General features: G+C 34.2%; 1 protein-coding gene across 10 annotated transcripts in view; it reads left to right on the forward strand.

Moving 5' to 3' along the window:
- Positions 1–305: 305 nt before the first annotated feature.
- Positions 306–17,775, forward strand: part of LOC121315037 (cytoplasmic dynein 1 intermediate chain 1) — a 76,619-nt gene continuing 59,149 nt past the window's right edge. Inside the window, exons 1-8 of one of the 10 annotated variants that reach the window (XM_041248912.1) lie at positions 306–416; positions 504–599; positions 7,729–7,845; positions 8,601–8,715; positions 11,849–11,990; positions 13,337–13,345; positions 16,460–16,519; positions 17,217–17,332. In XM_041248912.1, the coding sequence (XP_041104846.1) occupies positions 7,738–7,845; positions 8,601–8,715; positions 11,849–11,990; positions 13,337–13,345; positions 16,460–16,519; positions 17,217–17,332 (550 nt within the window). In that variant the 5' untranslated portion in view covers positions 306–416; positions 504–599; positions 7,729–7,737. The remainder of the gene's footprint in view (positions 417–503; positions 600–7,728; positions 7,846–8,600; positions 8,716–11,848; positions 11,991–13,336; positions 13,346–16,459; positions 16,520–17,216; positions 17,333–17,775) is intronic. The other 9 variants (XM_041248914.1, XM_041248916.1, XM_041248913.1 and 6 more) reach the window with 9 other exon arrangements.

Raw genomic sequence — 17,775 nt, forward strand, 5'->3', positions numbered from 1 at the left:
TTATAACTGTCAGTAATTTAAATATACAGTTTATTAAAAAAAACAAAAACAAAACAAAACAAACAAAAAAAAAAACAATATGTTAGTAATATATACCAGCATCCACGGCAGTATATACAAAATTATATTATGAGTAACATGAAAACCTATCTGCCCCACACCTACATATATGGGTATAACTTTTAAACTTTTTATTTTTATTTTTTATTAACACATTTTGGCAAACGTATAGTAATGCAAGGAGTTAGTAAGGAGTTAGACTGACAGACTCTAGAAGGGCCTAAGGAGGTGGGATTTCCTGTACATCATCACACAATGATAACCGGTGACAGTACCAGAATCAGGTTTAGGTAGGCAGTCACACATCGAAGAGCTTTGGTGAAACAGCAAGCGATTCTCTGTCTGAAGTCCCGCAGGTAAAGACATAAGGAATGCACACACTATGTTCAAACAAATTCAGAATGCAATTCCAGCTAATACTGCGCCAACTGTCTACATTGCAGATATCCACAGGGGAGTGTCTGTCGTGATCATTGAGCAGCCACAGTGATACAGCAGTTCCTCCATACACAGATATCCGCAAAAATATACACTGTAAGGTACGTTTTTTTTATTAATCTATGCATGTATAATATAGCCTAATGACTAATGTTCATTATGGCCATACATAGCACTTCATAAATCTGGTTAAATTTAAAATCAGCCATGCGATGCCGCTAGCATTAATACTGGCAAAGTCTGGTTTTATTATGACGTATAGCGAAAACTATTAATACAAATACATTTCTGTACTGTAGTTTATGGGGGGAAAAGGTTCGACAACCAACATTTGACGTGTTTTATGCTATTTACTTTCAAAATGATGTGCTTGTGATCCAGAGAATGGCATGAATGCTCATTATTAAAAACGCGTCAAGTCAAGGATGCTGAACTCGGTGATGATGACTGAAGTTTTAATATTAAACAACATAAAGCCATTCTAGTACCATACCTTACATGTACTGTTATACAGATAAATGTGACTACTAGCACAAAACAAAATAGGCTGCTTTTAAATGTTTAAATGACTTTGGTTCTATCTTTGTTAACCTCATTGTTTATTTGAATGGACGTTAGCTTTAAAATAATTTTTGGTTGTTTCTTTTGTACATTATCTTTGTCCATCCATGTATATTTTGTTTGAAGTTTTTTTTTTTCTCCTCTGTTTCAGATCTGTGTGTTTCTATAATGTACCTGGAGTTTTTGTTCATGCAATCTGTTTGAATGAGTCATAATTTCATAGCTGCCACACTAGACTATATTATTACACCCGAATGTTTTGGTCAGCATCAAATTATGTGTTTCCGGTCAGCTAAACTAGTAATATCATTGAAACCAGCAGGGTTGACTATAAAATGAATAAAAAAAGTATTCCAATTTAATGAGGACGAAGTTCTGTTTATTTTCAGCATTCCAATAACAGGAATGACGCCATTTTCATTCCAGCCATTGTTAACCATTTTATAGTTCTCCCAAACAGTATATGAAACTGTACACAAAACAGACATGTTATCAACTGTGTCACATTCACCACAAAACTCCGAGAACTAGCAACATCTTTACTTAAAGAACATGTTTTTTTTTTAAAGTTCTGTCATCCAAATACTGGATATGATGCGTAACCTGTCTGATGCCGAGAAACCTTTTTAGTGCTTTTTAAATGTTTTTTTTTACTAAAATATTTCTAGTATTATATAAGTTCCTGATTGAAAGCCTTGTACAGAGCTCAGCATTACAATATTAACTGTTTAAAATAATAACAAATTAAAAAACCTCCTACATTTGGAACTTTTGGAAGTCACCCTTATAAAAGTTTACCATAATAAAAGCATAACAAAGTGTAATAAAGCATAGTGAAATTATGGTAAATCATAGCAAAGCAATGTAAAGAACAGTGAGGTATGGTAAAGAATAGTAATAAGCATGGTAAACCAGGGTACATTATGGTTAATGCATAGTATTGCCATGGAAAAGCATGGTAAACATGCAAAAATGCAGAGCAAAGATAAATGGTAAACTTGTGTAAGGGTAGCTTATTTCAGGATTTATATTTGCTCATGGCTGTCATGTCAGAAACATCCCTATAAGCAATTAGAGAGCTAGGATAATACAACTTGAGTATATTTTTCAAATGTGAAATCCCCTGACTATTATTATTATTATTATTATTATTATTATTATTATTATTATTATTATTATTATTATTATTTATTATTACTAAAAAATTTACTGTTTTTTACCTAATAAAAAAAGTATTTCTAAACATTTTTTGATCACCTTTTTTCATTTGATATTATTATTATTATTATTATTATTATTATTATTATTATTATATATTATTATTATATTATTATTAATAATAAATTACTGTTTTTTACCTTAATAAAAAATATGTATTGCATTTAAACATTTTTTGTTTGTCTTTTTTCATTTTATATTATTGTTGTTGTTGTTGTTTTTATTATTATTATTATCCCTTAGTAACTGTAACACAGTGGAGGTATTCTACATGAAAAAGATTCAGTGTATGTATGACGTACTTGAAGAATGTATAGTTGTAGGTCACAGTGGCCAGTTTTAGTACAGTCATCTGACTAACCCAATATATCCTTGATCTCATTAGAAGCAACCCATTTTGTTGTTTAATGATACATACTGTTAGCAATGATATTGGTATTGAAGAATATGTAAGTACAATGTGTTAGTGTTACATTCAAACTAGGGATGAGCATGTACATGGATTTTAAATAATTCCCTTTTGCGTGTTAAGTTGTCAGATAGTGTTTCATCATTTCATATAAAAACCACCGTAATTTAATTTTGTGATAACACTTCACTAAGACCTGACTTAAGGCCCTTACACACCAGATGTGACGCGAAGAGCGACATGACAAAACAACGAGAGAAAATCAATAAAACCTCTGGTTTTCAATAGCGCTCTTCACACCAAAGACGGCATGACAAGCAACGTCGCCGCGACACAAATTCCAACCCGAGCGATGAAAAATAATAGAAACTTGGTCCTGTTTTTGCAAATTTGTCGCGCGACAACTACACAACTGAGCAATCAGAGAACAGCCTTCATGTCATGTGGTTTGAAATCAGGCCCTGTTTCACTTTCCCTCAAAATGGAGAAGAAGGTCATACTTGCAGTATCTAATTTCCCTTTTTGACAAGAGTCAAAGCAATTATTTTTGTGTAAATGCAGGCCAACAATCTGCAACAGGTCATCAAATTAGGTTGTCAACATACGAAAGCACTGTCTGAATCTGACACCATCTAATTTTAGTTCTTGGACCAATCTATAGAATTCACGTATAGATGATCTTTTTCTTAGGATGTCGGGCACCCAAATCCAGCGCTATTGCGTTTGTTTGTTAGTAATCAAACTTTCTGAAAGATTTGGTAAATGTCCAGCTGTTGCGTCATGTCTGTGATGTCTGACGGTGTTTTTTGCAGCGAATTTGTTGTGCCGCCCCAGTAAAAATCGTGTCGCGTCTGGTGTGTGAAAGCCTTTACGGTTTAGTGACTTGTATTCAATGCTTGTGTCCAATGAAATTCCAGCTTCCCTAATTTAAGAGCCAATCACTGCTCTTAAAGGCATGCATTTGGCATCATTTTGTATTAGTTCGCTCTGCCAGAAGACATTTAGGCTTACTTTATCATGCCACTAAGGTCAGACCAGGTTGGGAAACTAAAGTCATGTCACATATTCCCTTGGCCCGGATTTAGGCATGTTTACGTAGTTGGGCCAGGGAGTCCTGTCATAAATATATAAGGCAAAAGTCATAACCTCTCTCATAACTATAGGTGTCGACATGACAGGTAAGGGGTATTTGAAAAAACACATGACTTTAACCATGCCTTGTTTACATGCAGTAATCTAACACCATGTATTTAATCCTGAGATAATTTTTTTTTTTATAAAAATCAATAAATCATTTTACATACTAGTATCCAGCATTGTAACCAGAGCGGACATTCTACCAAGGTCAAATTTAGGTCTCAAGCTATAGCTTATGTGAGGATCGGTCTGGATCGGTCACCAAAGCAGCCTCAACAGTGAACTGAAAAAATAAATAAAAGATTGGCTTGAATGTTATGATATTTTTTATAAAACAAAATATACCTGAGTGTGCTATATTTTAATAGCGTTGTAAAATGTAATTCCTGTAGCCTACAGCACATCTGTTAAAACATGTTTATTGAGCTGGTTCTGGAAGATTCAGTCCTTGACTGTAAGAGAATAGAGACTGAGGCATTACTGCAGAGCATTGGCATATCCCCCGAGCCACCACTAGGTACGGATAACTACTTCCTTATCTCTGCAATAGGTATTAAAATAGCATGCAGCACAACAAATGGGTTCATTTTTTAAATATATTTAAAAATGGATTTCCTTGCACCTAATAAAATATGGCAATTTACCTGCAGGTTAAGACAGATAACTGACAAAACAAGATAGCAAGACCTGGTAGTGATTAAAAAAACTGGCTAAGAAGACACTAACGTGTTTAGGAACAAGCAGCACAATTAGTATTATATAAGTTGGGTTCTGTATGAAATAACCGTGACAAGAATGTTTTAACAAAATCTAAATTGACCATCATTTCCTCTGTTAATTGCATTTCCTAAGAATGAAAATTATCATTCTGCATTATAATTTCTCATATCTTCTGTAGATTGTTTTAATTTCTGTGACAATGGAAGACAATGTTAATAATGTTCTGCATTTCTTTTTTATTTATTATTATTATTATTATTATTATTATTATTATTATTATTATTAATATACACAGACAGTATAGAGTTACTGGTTATGTCAAGTATTATAAAAACATACCATCTTAGAATAATATATGTTCTTAGAAATGTTTTTACTGTTTTATTCCTATTTACTTGCAAGCATTTGATTCATTTGGTTATTGGAAAATGTTGATATTTACAGCAAAGGTCATTTAGGATTGTTTTGCAATCATTTGTCTTATAACAGTTACCATATGTTTGTGTTTTGATTAGTGGATATCTTTTTTTTTTTTTTCCCCACGAAAATGGTTAGCAGTGGAATGGGTAAAGAAATTCAGCACTTCAGCTATAGTGAAATTACGATCATTTTCCCTACAGATCTAGATTAATGAAACTATATTTATGGAGCGCATTTATAATTAACATGCCTATACTGAATTCGAGATATGTTTGAAATAACATAGCCTATAAGTAACAGGTCATTTGTAAATGACAGGTTTTAAGTGATAGTGTTTTATTTATGATCATCAGCACTGTTTCATGGTTTTGATTAAAACATTATTTACACAATAATGAACAATAATACACAAACATAAAGTTACTTTTAGACAGTGTCATATTAGCCAAACACATCTAGTGCTGTTCGTTGCCCCGTGGAGGAAACTGAACGCTTCAACACACTGTTTATAGTATGTGTTTCTTTAGGAAGTGAGTAAAAAGAAACAGTAGGCATCGGTAGGAAGATTAATGGGACCACATTTAAGGCATCAAGACAAATACAGTGGAACCCAGAACGGGCTATGAAGACAGAACCCAACACTTGGTTTAAAATACACAATTACGCCTCCCATTTTAAAATGATTACTGTTGTTTTGTTGCTGTTGACATAAATGTTTAGATTCGAGATCGTAAATAAGAGTTTCAGCTTCTGTTATTTATTTTTGGTTTTCATTGAGAAAGTTTGTGTCACCGTTTCCTGGTATCTTATTAAATCATGTGCTGCAAGTCAGACCTTTCCATGGCTCTAGCTTCACACTGGATTAAGGGGGATATTGCTAACTGTTATAGTAGACTCTTATCTTGATTTGATACTATGAATACTGCTCACAGGGGACTGATACATTTTGATTTGCCTAGCATTTTTAATTCACCTTCTTGCACGCCTTTGATAGCACCAGACACTGCATGGTCTTGTACTGATAGCTTCTATTATTTGAATTCAAGTCCGCCATGCATTAGGAACCAGTGGAAATAGTTTTTAAGGCCACTCATATTATATGGTTGTCACTGTCTTGTTAATATGTTACCACAGATGATGTTAATGCAATATATTAAAATACAACAAAAAACTGTAGAAAGTCAGATACAACCAAGGTCCAAGGAACCCTATTTAAAAGCAGTTGGATCACAAGTTTAATTGGGCCAGATCCAGTACCGCTGTCTGCGTTACTGCAATAAGTTAACTCATTTTTTTTCACAAAACAACCAGGAAATTGGTAGAACGATACAACGATATTTAAAAGCATTTGGATTGCAATCCCTTGTGGGTCAAATTTGCTCATGTGTTTGGGAATCTACAGTAACTCCTGTCTGGTTTTTGTTCTCGTAAATTATACTTTTAGAGCACCTACTGCACTTTGCTGGGTCTTACACAAACTTTTTAATTGGTAGCATAGAAACGTTATTTTTTTTTTTTTTTAAGGAAAAACTAAAACACATTCACATTAAAATGCATGAATAAGTGTAGCATAAGTAGTTTGGATTCTCAACCTTTCATTCAGTATCTTACTGTAAGTATTACAGACTTTCCGCTAATCATCTGTTCATATTTTCTCTTATGGAGCTGTGTTTAACTCAACCATTTTATGTTTAGTTAAATGTTATAATAACACACTGCTGTGACTTGAATCATGTTATGGTACTTATTCTGTAATGATTCTGTCAGAATAATTTATTTGCAAGACCAATTGGGTTCTTTGCTGGGAGGGTAGATTAGCAAAATTAAGAGATGACGTCTTATAAAACACATGTTTATTGTGACCACAGAAACCTCTAGTACACTCAAAGGATGTAACGGATTTAACTAACACAACCGAGTTAACCAACATTATTGCATGATTGGCTTGTTGAACAAAAGTTGAAAATGTCATGGTGATAGAAGAGATTTATTAATACCTGTATTTATGTATTAAATATTTCTACATTGTTCACTTACAATTCCCTTTGCAGTGATTACCTTAGAATGCCACTTTTATTATTAGAAACTGATTATATCTACTATAATAAGAAATCGGACAACTATGAACAAACTATACATAATGTTAATATGAAATGAACAGCTTGTGACTATTATTTTACAGGTGATATGCAATATGTTATTAACCAATCACATTTTATATTATTGCAGATGTGACCAGGTTTGCATTTCATATCATAGCAGTTGTATGAGCCAAGTCAAGATGACCCATTTTTGCTAAAGTAAATAATATGACAGTGAACTATGTTCAACAAGAGAAGGTCAACACATACGGGTCAGCAAACATGTGATTTTTAGCTCCAGTCTGAGATTTTTATATGCTATTCTTATAGTATTTAATAATAATGTGTTGAAGTCGACCCATACAAAATAGTTTGTGAGAGTACAGCATCACTGATGCATGTATGAAGAAAACATGATCAACCACCATTGGCTTTCAGTAAATAGAAGCAATGTTGAAAATCCTTTCCACTTGTTTCTTGCTTGCATTTGTTAATAATGAGCCATCAACCAGCAACAGACATTCCATCCATTATCTTTCAGTATGACATTTGTTCAGGGCTGTTAAATGAGCAGAGACCCAAACTTTTCCCACAGGTCTCCCTTGGTCTCAATAAATTATTTGCACAAAATTGTAGTGAGTTTCCACAATCTCACGCTTCCTTTTTTTCTTCATATCTTGCAAGTGGATTAAAATGTCAGACAAAAGTGACCTGAAAGCTGAACTGGAACGCAAAAAGCAGCGTTTAGCTCAGATACGGGAGGAAAAGAAGAGAAAGGAAGAAGAAAGAAAAAAGAAAGAGGTAAAGAAATTAAGAACAAAGGTTCTTCATCTGTAGGTATCAATTTTATCATGTTGGCTAGCGATTTCTAATAAAGGTCCTTCCATGCACTCTCAGCTTTGTGGGACACTTGCTTTACTATTCTGATAAACACTATTTTGTATTCCGAATAGTTTTTACTGTGACATTTTTGTATACCCAGCAAAGGCGCTATGGCCTATGTGTCCCATCGTCCCATTCCCCCATGTTCACTTTTTTTTTCCTATAATGCAGCTTTCACTGCCAAAAAAATAGATTTAAGGGGTGGGGAGAAACAAGATAAAATACAGGAAGAAAGCTTTGCTTCAGTCAATCAGTGCTTGTGAGTCACTTTTGTATATTTCTTAGGGTAAACATCAGGGAAGGCCAAAAAAAGTATTTTGTTAATTTTGAAATGAGTAAATTGCTTTAATCATTCACATACTGGGCCTACTTAGAAAACACTGAGGACTGTTTTCAGGAATGTTTTGTTTGGGACTGTTTCTGTAAAAGCCCATTTTCATGAATTCAGTCAAGCTTGAAGTTAATGAAACACTTTTTAACTGTTTTAGAGATGGTTTGTTAGTTTATTTTTATTTTTCAAAGCCCTATTTAACCTGGAATAATATTAATAAACAATGTTTTTATTGGTATGTCCCTTTTGACTGGTGTTTAGCTTTGTTTCTTCTGTATCTTTTAACAGTAATACTGAATTTCTTAATTTCCATTCCATGCTTGTTTCTCACTCGACGTATTAGTCCGAGATGCAGCAAAAAACAGAGCCGGTTCATGAAGATTCAGACCTTGACCGTAAGAGAAGAGAGACTGAGGCATTACTGCAGAGCATTGGCATATCCCCCGAGCCACCACTAGGTACTGATAACTACTTCCTTATCTCTGCAATAGGTATTAAAATAGCTTGCAGCACAACAAATGGGTTACTTGTTTAACATATTTAAAAATGCCATATTACTTGCAAACAATTCAGTAATTTACCTGCAGATTACTGACAAGACATGACCTGGTAATGATTAAAAAACTATGGCTAAGAAGAAGCTCTAATGTGTTTAGGAACGAGCAGCACAATTCGTATTCTATAAGCTGGGTCTTGTGTGAAACAGCCGTGACAATAATGTTTGAACAACTGCCACTTCTTGTTGGCTAAACATTAAAGATTTTTAACAACATTATTAGATTTAATTATTTTAAAGTTTAGTCTCCAGGGTTTTAAATTCCATTCCCCAATCTATTGTTAGCTTTAGTGGCAATTAAAATAACCCTTTGCCATATATATATATATATATATATATATATATATATATATATATATATATATATATATATAAATGTTCATATATTGAGAATGTTAATAAAATCAAAATCAAAATGGATCAGCATTTGCTCTGTTAATTGCATTTTCTAGAATGCCTTTTCTGAGAATGCCTGCTCCTTATTGTAATTTGTATCACTGAGAAGTGTTTTGTACCTTAAGAAAGTTCAGAAAACATATCAGAAATAAGTAATTGAACTAAACAACTCAAAGGTGCATTGCAAAGGGAGCTGAAGCTAATGTAGGGTAGTGGAATTGTTTGTAAAAGCTTCACAGTTGTACCATTTTATGGTATATTATGCATGTTCTACCCATTAACGTTCATTGTGCATGCCTATTTCTGTTATGTTGAATTCATCTTGTTTGATTTCAGCTTATAGTTTAGAATGCATTTAACTAAACTAATGTTTGAAGCTATTATACTGCTTTTGCCTCTCCTAAATAACTTAATATAGCTATACTAATTACCATATTATACACAGATACAATTGGAAATGTAACAATTATTTTACCTGTTACAATATTTTATTTTAATAAATGTGTTTTTGCGCACCATAATCAGTGTAAATACCTTAGCTAACGAACACACTGTATATACTGGATCAGAGAGATAATAGCTGTAATTCACCATGAAGGAAAAACTTGAACAGCATGGTCCAGTCTGACTAATTATGGAAAACCTTGTACAGGACTAAAGTTATTTTTGAGTGATTTGTATGAAAAGCAGCAACAGAAGCTATTCATTAATGTGATGAACGATGTCTTAAGACTGCCAGTTTTGTTGAATTGTCCCCAAATGTTTGTGGCAGTTTTGTGATGAGGATTGTTGAGACTAACAAGTTGTTTTCCTAACAAGTTTTCCACAGGGCTAACATTCATGCAGTATTGTAGTTATTGCATGAAGGGGGGGGGAAGGGGGGGTGAAATAAGCCAGACACTCCATGAACATTCATTGACTTTTTTATATAGCAAGTAAAACAAGGAAAACAAAGTATGTTTAGCCCTAACTTAAACCACTGACTTTGGAGAATTACTTTCCTTAGATCAAGCTCTGCATTCATTTGATTTGAATGAATGCAAGATAGATTCCAAAACAAGATCCCTTAAAAAATCCTTGAATGCGAATGAGTTATTCAGCACTAGAAATTTGGCATAGCCTGCAAAGATTTTTTTCGATACATGTAAGACAAGAATTCTATAGTATCACTGACAACTGTGGAAAAAAGTGTATGGGATTAACTTTTGTTGGATGCTTTAAAAAACGTTAACACCTTATGATTATACTGTTATATTTCAGAAACATAAAGACTTCTGCCATGTTACTATTTTTACATGCATTCATATTGCAAAGAGGTCAATAATTAAATTTTCTAAAGCTAAACTAATACTGTAGCTAAGCTAATAAACCAAGCAAAACATGTGTAACTCCTTTATGTATTATTATCATGTTTCCATAGTTACAGAATGAACCGTAAGTGACATGTACAAAAAACAAACTTTTAGACTCAAAGAAATGTTTAGCTGACTGTTTAATTTTTGCTCACAATTTGCCACACTTAAATTTGTTTTGACCCAATATAGCTGAAATAGCTTATCAGTTGCAAAAAGGAAGATAGAGAGCTTATTCTCATAAGCATGGCCATTTGGCAATAAGCTATTTATTATTATAATGTTTTTCTGTTAATTGCCTGTATTTGTTTGTAATCAAAGTACAGTGCAGAACCTGTACTGTAGTTCCCAATTACAGAAGTCAAGTGGAAAAACGTGTTATATTAGTATATTTACATTCAATCTGTTGTGATTACAGAACTGTGTTTATGGGAATTGAGTGATTGATCTAATTTTCCACAGGACAGTGTTGACTAGTACAGTGTATTTTGTCTTTGAAGAATCAGCTTTGTCTGGTTTGGGAGGACAGTTCAGTCTCTGTTTGCATATAATTCATGCTATAGAAGCCTATTCGCTAAACTGTGTTAAATAATTTTTTGTTAAGCACTGTTTTTTTAAACCCCTTTTTTTTATAAATCAAAACAAGGTTGCAATTAAATATTTTCCAACTATTTTAGAGGGGGTCAGAAGTTTATTCTATTTTTTTCAAAGCAGTTTTTTCTAGATACAGTGCTAAAAAAATATTCTTTAAAACAGCAGTTAACATTTTGGGAATATGGCTCTAAATTTGTGGGAGATTTCATATTATTTTTTATTTAATAAACCAAAAGGTAAGCTGTATGTAATTATTACTACTGAACCCAGTTTACTTATGATTGTGCTATATATATTATTGAATCAGGACAGACTGTGGCGTAGTAGCGTCATAGCCCAGATGGGGAGAGAGACTCAAACACAGAAAGCTGCAAGGTTAAAGCGCTAATGTACTCTTTAGTAGAAAACATGGGCTTTCACCCTGCCACACAGACCAAAAGCAATATGAATGGATTGTAAAATGCAGAAAAGAGTCTATGACTGTCCAAAGGTTTTATAGTTGTCTTGCTACACCCTAATCCTGTTTAATAGTTCATGTTCATTTTAAAATTCAAACTGTAAAAAATGTTTAGGAATACATTTGACTTTCTTTCTTTCTTTTTTTTTCTTTTTGATTTTTGCTTTAACCATTTCAATCCATCCTGTTAATTTAACCCTTTTTTGTTTGCTGTGCCTGACACTGCTCTCCATCAGTGCAGCCGCTACATTTGTTAACATGGGATACCTGTTATTTTCATTATTTAGTCCCAACCCCTATGTCTCCTTCTTCGAAATCAGTGGGCACGCCCAGCGAAGCAGGCAGTCAGGACTCAGTTGAGTGTGGAGCAGTTGGAAGGTATGCCAAACAATGTATTTATTATGTATGATGAGTGCTTGTTTAGTACACTACCTTTATGCTTGAGGATTGAGGATGTAAACTAACAGAATAGTATGGGATATGTTTAATATATTATTAACACAGCCAGGTTAACCATTGCATTGCAGCTTTAGCCTATAGCAGAAGTTCGCAAACTGGTATCCTGTACCCTGTGGTTGCTTCAGTAATATTAATCAGTCTTTTTTCACATGGGGGGGGGTTGTGAGATGAAGTGAAGTGAATAAAAGCACAGTAACCGCTTCTGCAATAGTGCATGGCTCTTTTGTCAAGTGGTTAAAAAAAAAAATGAAATAAACTGTTTTCATGTAGTGCTTTGCTATTCATCATAAAACTGATTACAGCTGTCTTTGTTAACATTTGTGTCATTATATTGATAAAATAATAAATATTTCTTCTGTTTGCAGTATTATGCAAGTACAGTATAGGATTAAATCAGCATTGGTTTCATCAGCATCAGCATGGATTTGAGCTTTTATTCCCTGGCTTTGGTTTAGGCCTGGTTCAGGCTTTGTTTTCAAATTCAATCTCCTTTTTATGATGTTTTCAATCATTCTGAGTGCTTCTGAATTCTGTTGAGTTTCCAGACATTTTGGCAAAGTGCACCGCAAGTTACATAACCAGGCTCACTTTTACCTTTTTTTACCTGTGAAGCTGTTGTTCTTTTCTGGCTTGCATGTATGCTCTTGCAACACTGTTACAAGAACATCTGACCTTGAATGACACATTAAACATGAAAGAAAAAAATATGAAGAACCTGTGGGGCTGTAACCCCCTCCTCGCAGTGTCGTGTTACATGGGACTTCACACAGGGGTCACATTGTCACTTGATTTAAATGTAATGAGGAAGAAAAATGATAACAGCAGCAGAACCAAGAACCACTCAAATCCCAAACATCATAAAAACGATCGATCACATCGCTCATCTCTCCTGTCAAGCCAGTCTGGGGTAAAAGCATGGCAAGTGTAATCAAGCTTAGTGGAAGCATGGCAAACCATAGATATGCATTGAAAAGCCTAGATAGCAAATTCAAAACATACAAAACATGGTAAACCATGGTAAATGCAGAGTATAACCATTGAAAAAGCATGGAAAAAAAGCTAAATTACTGTACAAATCTCCCATGGTAAACTTTAATGAAAGTTAATCTCACCGCCCCCCCCCCCCCCCCCCCCCCCCCCCCCCCCCCCCCCCCACACCCCCATTTTGCCTAGGAGACGTCTTCTCTAGAAGAGAAGAACGAGTTCATATATAGAGACTCTCTGATTACTGCACTTTTCTTTTTAAACATTCTGAACCGGGACAGCAGATTTAGGTAAGGATAAGTGTGAATTGTGTTGATTTTGTGTTGTGAACTGGGTGTAATTTTCTGAACCTCAGGCACATAAAAACAATGCAATGTCTATTAGCAAATAGCTATTTTAATTATTGTGAGCATTAAACTATATCTGTAACACACATTAAAAAATCCCATAACATTTACACAGTGTAATTTAGTACCACTTAAAAGAAAATATTTCCCAAACATACAGCAATAGTTACTGGCATATTTACATTTTGAATGATATTAAGTTATCCCAGATGTTTTCCAGTTGGTGATAAATACTATACTGAAGCTTTTGAAATGTGGGAAACGAGAATGTTGTGTTACCTGTTATAGGGGTTTTGTGACACCCATCGCCAGACACATCTGTAAATACAAAATTGTAGCCAGTAAATCACTTAGACCTACATCCACTGTACGTAAAAATGTATGTTTAACATGCAGGTAGAGGGGTGGACAGACAGACAGACAGATAGAAAAACAAAAGCCTCCGTATGCAACAGCCTTTCAGTAACTTGCTAAAGTATATGACAGGTTTCATCAGAATTGGATAAGTGATTTATGAGATGTAAATGTGACATACCAGATAGATGGACAGACAGACAATCAATGTTCATAAGCTCCCAGTCTACACTGCAGGCACATGAAAGCTCTTTCAATGCTATTCTAAAGCATGGAGAATCCGTCCTTTGTTGCAATGTAGCCTTCCCCTGGGGGTTAACACTTAACCTATGGTCGAGTATAATATTTCTTGGCCGCATCTCATTCTGTGGCTCACAAAGAGCTGTTGTCCTGCTGCCGGTGAGATTACCAGAACCCACTGGCAAGCATAAGCTATTTCCTTTGGCTTCAATAGAAATACAGCTTTGGAGCATTCAGAAAGGGCAATCTAATACAAAAAACAGCACCTCCACAGTAAAAAGATGCATGCTTGTGCCCGTGACAGTGTTCCCCATGCAAACGTTGTTTAAAAGATTAAATGATTCCTCGGAGAGCAGTGGCTTTCACTCATACTGTTGCATTTTTACTTGTGTTTACAGAAAAGGTCAAGTCACATTTCAGAACTAAAATCTTTTGAAAAAATGGGTTGAATATATAGAATGGTCAATGCCGTATTATTTAAACAGGATGTTCAGAGAAACTTCATAGTTTTTAAAATGTTCATTTTCCTCTTGTGCTCTCTTTCTAAAAATCTGCCAAAAAACATAAACCCATTGAAGAAACTTTTAATGTAAGGCATTCTAAAGCAATTCCGTGGGTCATAGGCCTTTACTCACGCATGTGAATATAACCTAGCATACTGTATATGCACTGTAATACAAAGTGTTAAAACCTTAGGATGCCTCTTACTGATATTGGAGGTCTTTGAGCTGCCTTAAAGGAATCATGTATACCATCTTCAAAACATATTGTTACCTTATTAATGCATTATTTAATTGACATAATCGATTACTGTATTTATGCCTGAAAGTTTGTGCCAAATAAGACATCCTTCAATGATAACTACTTCTTTGTCTTATAGTCATGTATGTTAGAGAGGTTTGCAGACATACTGCACTGTTTACATATAGAATAACAGATGGGCTGCAGTGAATGGCAAGGTTGTGATTGCATCAGAACCCTGAGATGCAATTATAATTTGATTCATCCCCCAATTGTTATTTTTTGTTTTCTTGGTCTCTGATGAATAACTCTCTGGCTTCTAGTATGGGGATTTCAAAATGAGAAGACCTTTTCAGGGCTTGAAATTTAAAAACGGCAGTCAGCAGTTAAAGGAAAACAGGCAAATGTGTAAATACAGTATAATCGTAAATCTTGAAAAACTACTCACTTCTAAATCTTTTGTAGTCATTTTTGTATTACTTTAGTAGAAATACATGTTAATTTGGATTCATTGTTGTTTTTTTCTGACTTTATGTGAATGAAAAGACACACATTTGCCTGTTTTCCCATTGGAAATAGTGATATTTTGAAATATCACTGTCCTGGTCACAAAAGCAAAGTTTGTGGGGAATAATAGCCATTTTCTATATTTCTGAGGCATAAGCAATTAGGAAATAACACTTACTACCCAGGAACAAAAAAAAAAAATTGTTACACAGTGTAATGAGCATTGAGTTACACCCTTATGTAACAGACACCATAGTATACTATACTGTAACTGAAGTATACGTTGCAGCACATTTAAAACATTGAACTTGTATATAACATTCTCCTACAATTTGCTAGAAGGGGTGCTATACTCCGAAAAGATCTGCATATCTATACAGTGAAGGAGGACACATTCTCTTATTCAGCACTTTTGCCTTTATATTCTGCTTTTTAGAGCCACTGAATAATACTTTAGGGTTGATTTATAGAACATCAGAAAGACAATACAGCGAAAAGGGTTAAATGAAAAAAACTATACATGTATATACCGTATTCCTTGGAATTTAAGACACCCTTGAATTTAAGATGCAGCCCAAATTTCCCACCCTCAATTTGAGGAAAAAAATAAAACATAAAATAAAGATACATTTACGAAGGTACAACCTCTATTATGTATATTACACATTTAGACTCACCTATTGGGCATATTGGTAAAGCATATTGTTTATTGGTAAATGAATATGCTTGTAACAACAACAAATCTCTCCTGTTTTTATTACTTGACATCTCCAGACAGTGACTGACGCTTCTTTGCAAATGGCTGCCTGTATGTCATGGATGATAACGTTTTTGTTAGTCTTTTGTGAAGCAGTCCGTCACGTCTTTTGATGGCGATTTTTAGTACTTGCATCACTATGCTCGAAATTAAGACGCAGGCCATTTTTGACAAGAAAAAAATTGTTTTATAAAGTCTTAAATTCAAAGGAATACTGTGTGTGTGTGTGTGTGTGTATATATATATATATATATATATATATATATATTTTTTTTTTTCTTGTTTGGTTTTTGCTTGCATTGCCCTGGTAAACCTTCAAAGGCATTTGATCCTTTTGTGCACAAAGTTTTACTTTGCATGAGGTTAGGTGACTAATGTTGATTTGTGTTATTCCAGTTAATAACATTGCATGTTCTTTTCCCCTTCTGTGCTGCATGGCTTTGCTGGTTCTCAACTAGGACCCTACAGTGGGACACTGACCCCTCTGTTCTACAACTACAGTCTGACTCTGAACTTGGGTATATGCTGTTTTTTTTTAAAGTTCTTTGTGTAGATGTGTGACAAACCATTCCATTTCGAAAAAGTAAAATAAAATAAAAGCAGTATATAGTTGCAAAAATAAACCCTTCTCTGCCCTAGTGTAGTTCTTGTACATACACTGGGTATGTTCAGTACGTATCTGTATCAAGTACTGTGTCTATACAGCTAGCCTGATTAATATATATTATATATTATTTCACATTTGTAATTTTTATTTGAAGTACTCATTTCATACAAACTGAAGCCCCCATGAAAGATTTTTCAAGTTTCCACGCAGAACATGTAATATTTTTTTTATATATATATATATTATATATATATATATATATATATATATATATATATATATATATATAGATCTAGATGGATGGATCGATACACGTTATTGCACCAGACATAGTAGTCAGATTATTAAATTATAATGGATATCTTCTTTTGATCCCAGGGAAGTGCTAGGAACTTGTCAGGTAAGTCATTGTGGTGGACTTGAATGCCCCTGTGTGTGCACATTTAACCCAATGTGATGGACCTTGGTGTTTATTTGTGACCTGCGTGATGACCAATACTCTTACATACAGTAGTTAAGACCCTATAAAACACTGTAAATTAGTTGCTAGGAGAAAAAAAAAAGACATGTACAGAGTTTATTTATGCCTGTTGGTTTTCTTCCTGCAGTCGCAGAATGCACAGACTGGGAGCATCAAAAATTACACAGGTGGACTTCCTACCAAAAGAAGTGGTGTCATATTGTAAAGAGACTCAGACCCCACTGGCAGCTCATCCAGCTGAAGGTAACATGCTCTTTATGCACAATATAATAGTACTGTAAACATTAATATATCGGCCATGTGAACAGTGTTAGAAATTGTGATTAGTATAACTTTATTTTTGTAATTGTTAGGTCTCCATACTCACACAGCCATAAAATATCTAGGAATATGTTTTGTTATTCTCTATCATATTTATTTATCTGTTTAAAATACCTGAATGGACTTTCATCCCTTTGGATTGGTGCATTATGTCACCCTGGAACATTCCCTTAACTCGCCATTCTGTATGATTGGGCTGACCACAACCCTACCACAACTGGCTACAACCTTCCCCAGCCCAACTAAAGAGAACATAAAATAGTAAACATTCACTAGTTTGCATATTTGATATAAAATACACAATAATGGAATGGAAATTCACAGAGTAATGTCTTGCATAGTAAATGTTCACATTTTAGAAGTTT

The sequence above is a fragment of the Polyodon spathula genome, chromosome 4 (assembly GCF_017654505.1).
Source record: "Polyodon spathula isolate WHYD16114869_AA chromosome 4, ASM1765450v1, whole genome shotgun sequence".
NCBI lineage: Eukaryota > Metazoa > Chordata > Actinopteri > Acipenseriformes > Polyodontidae > Polyodon > Polyodon spathula.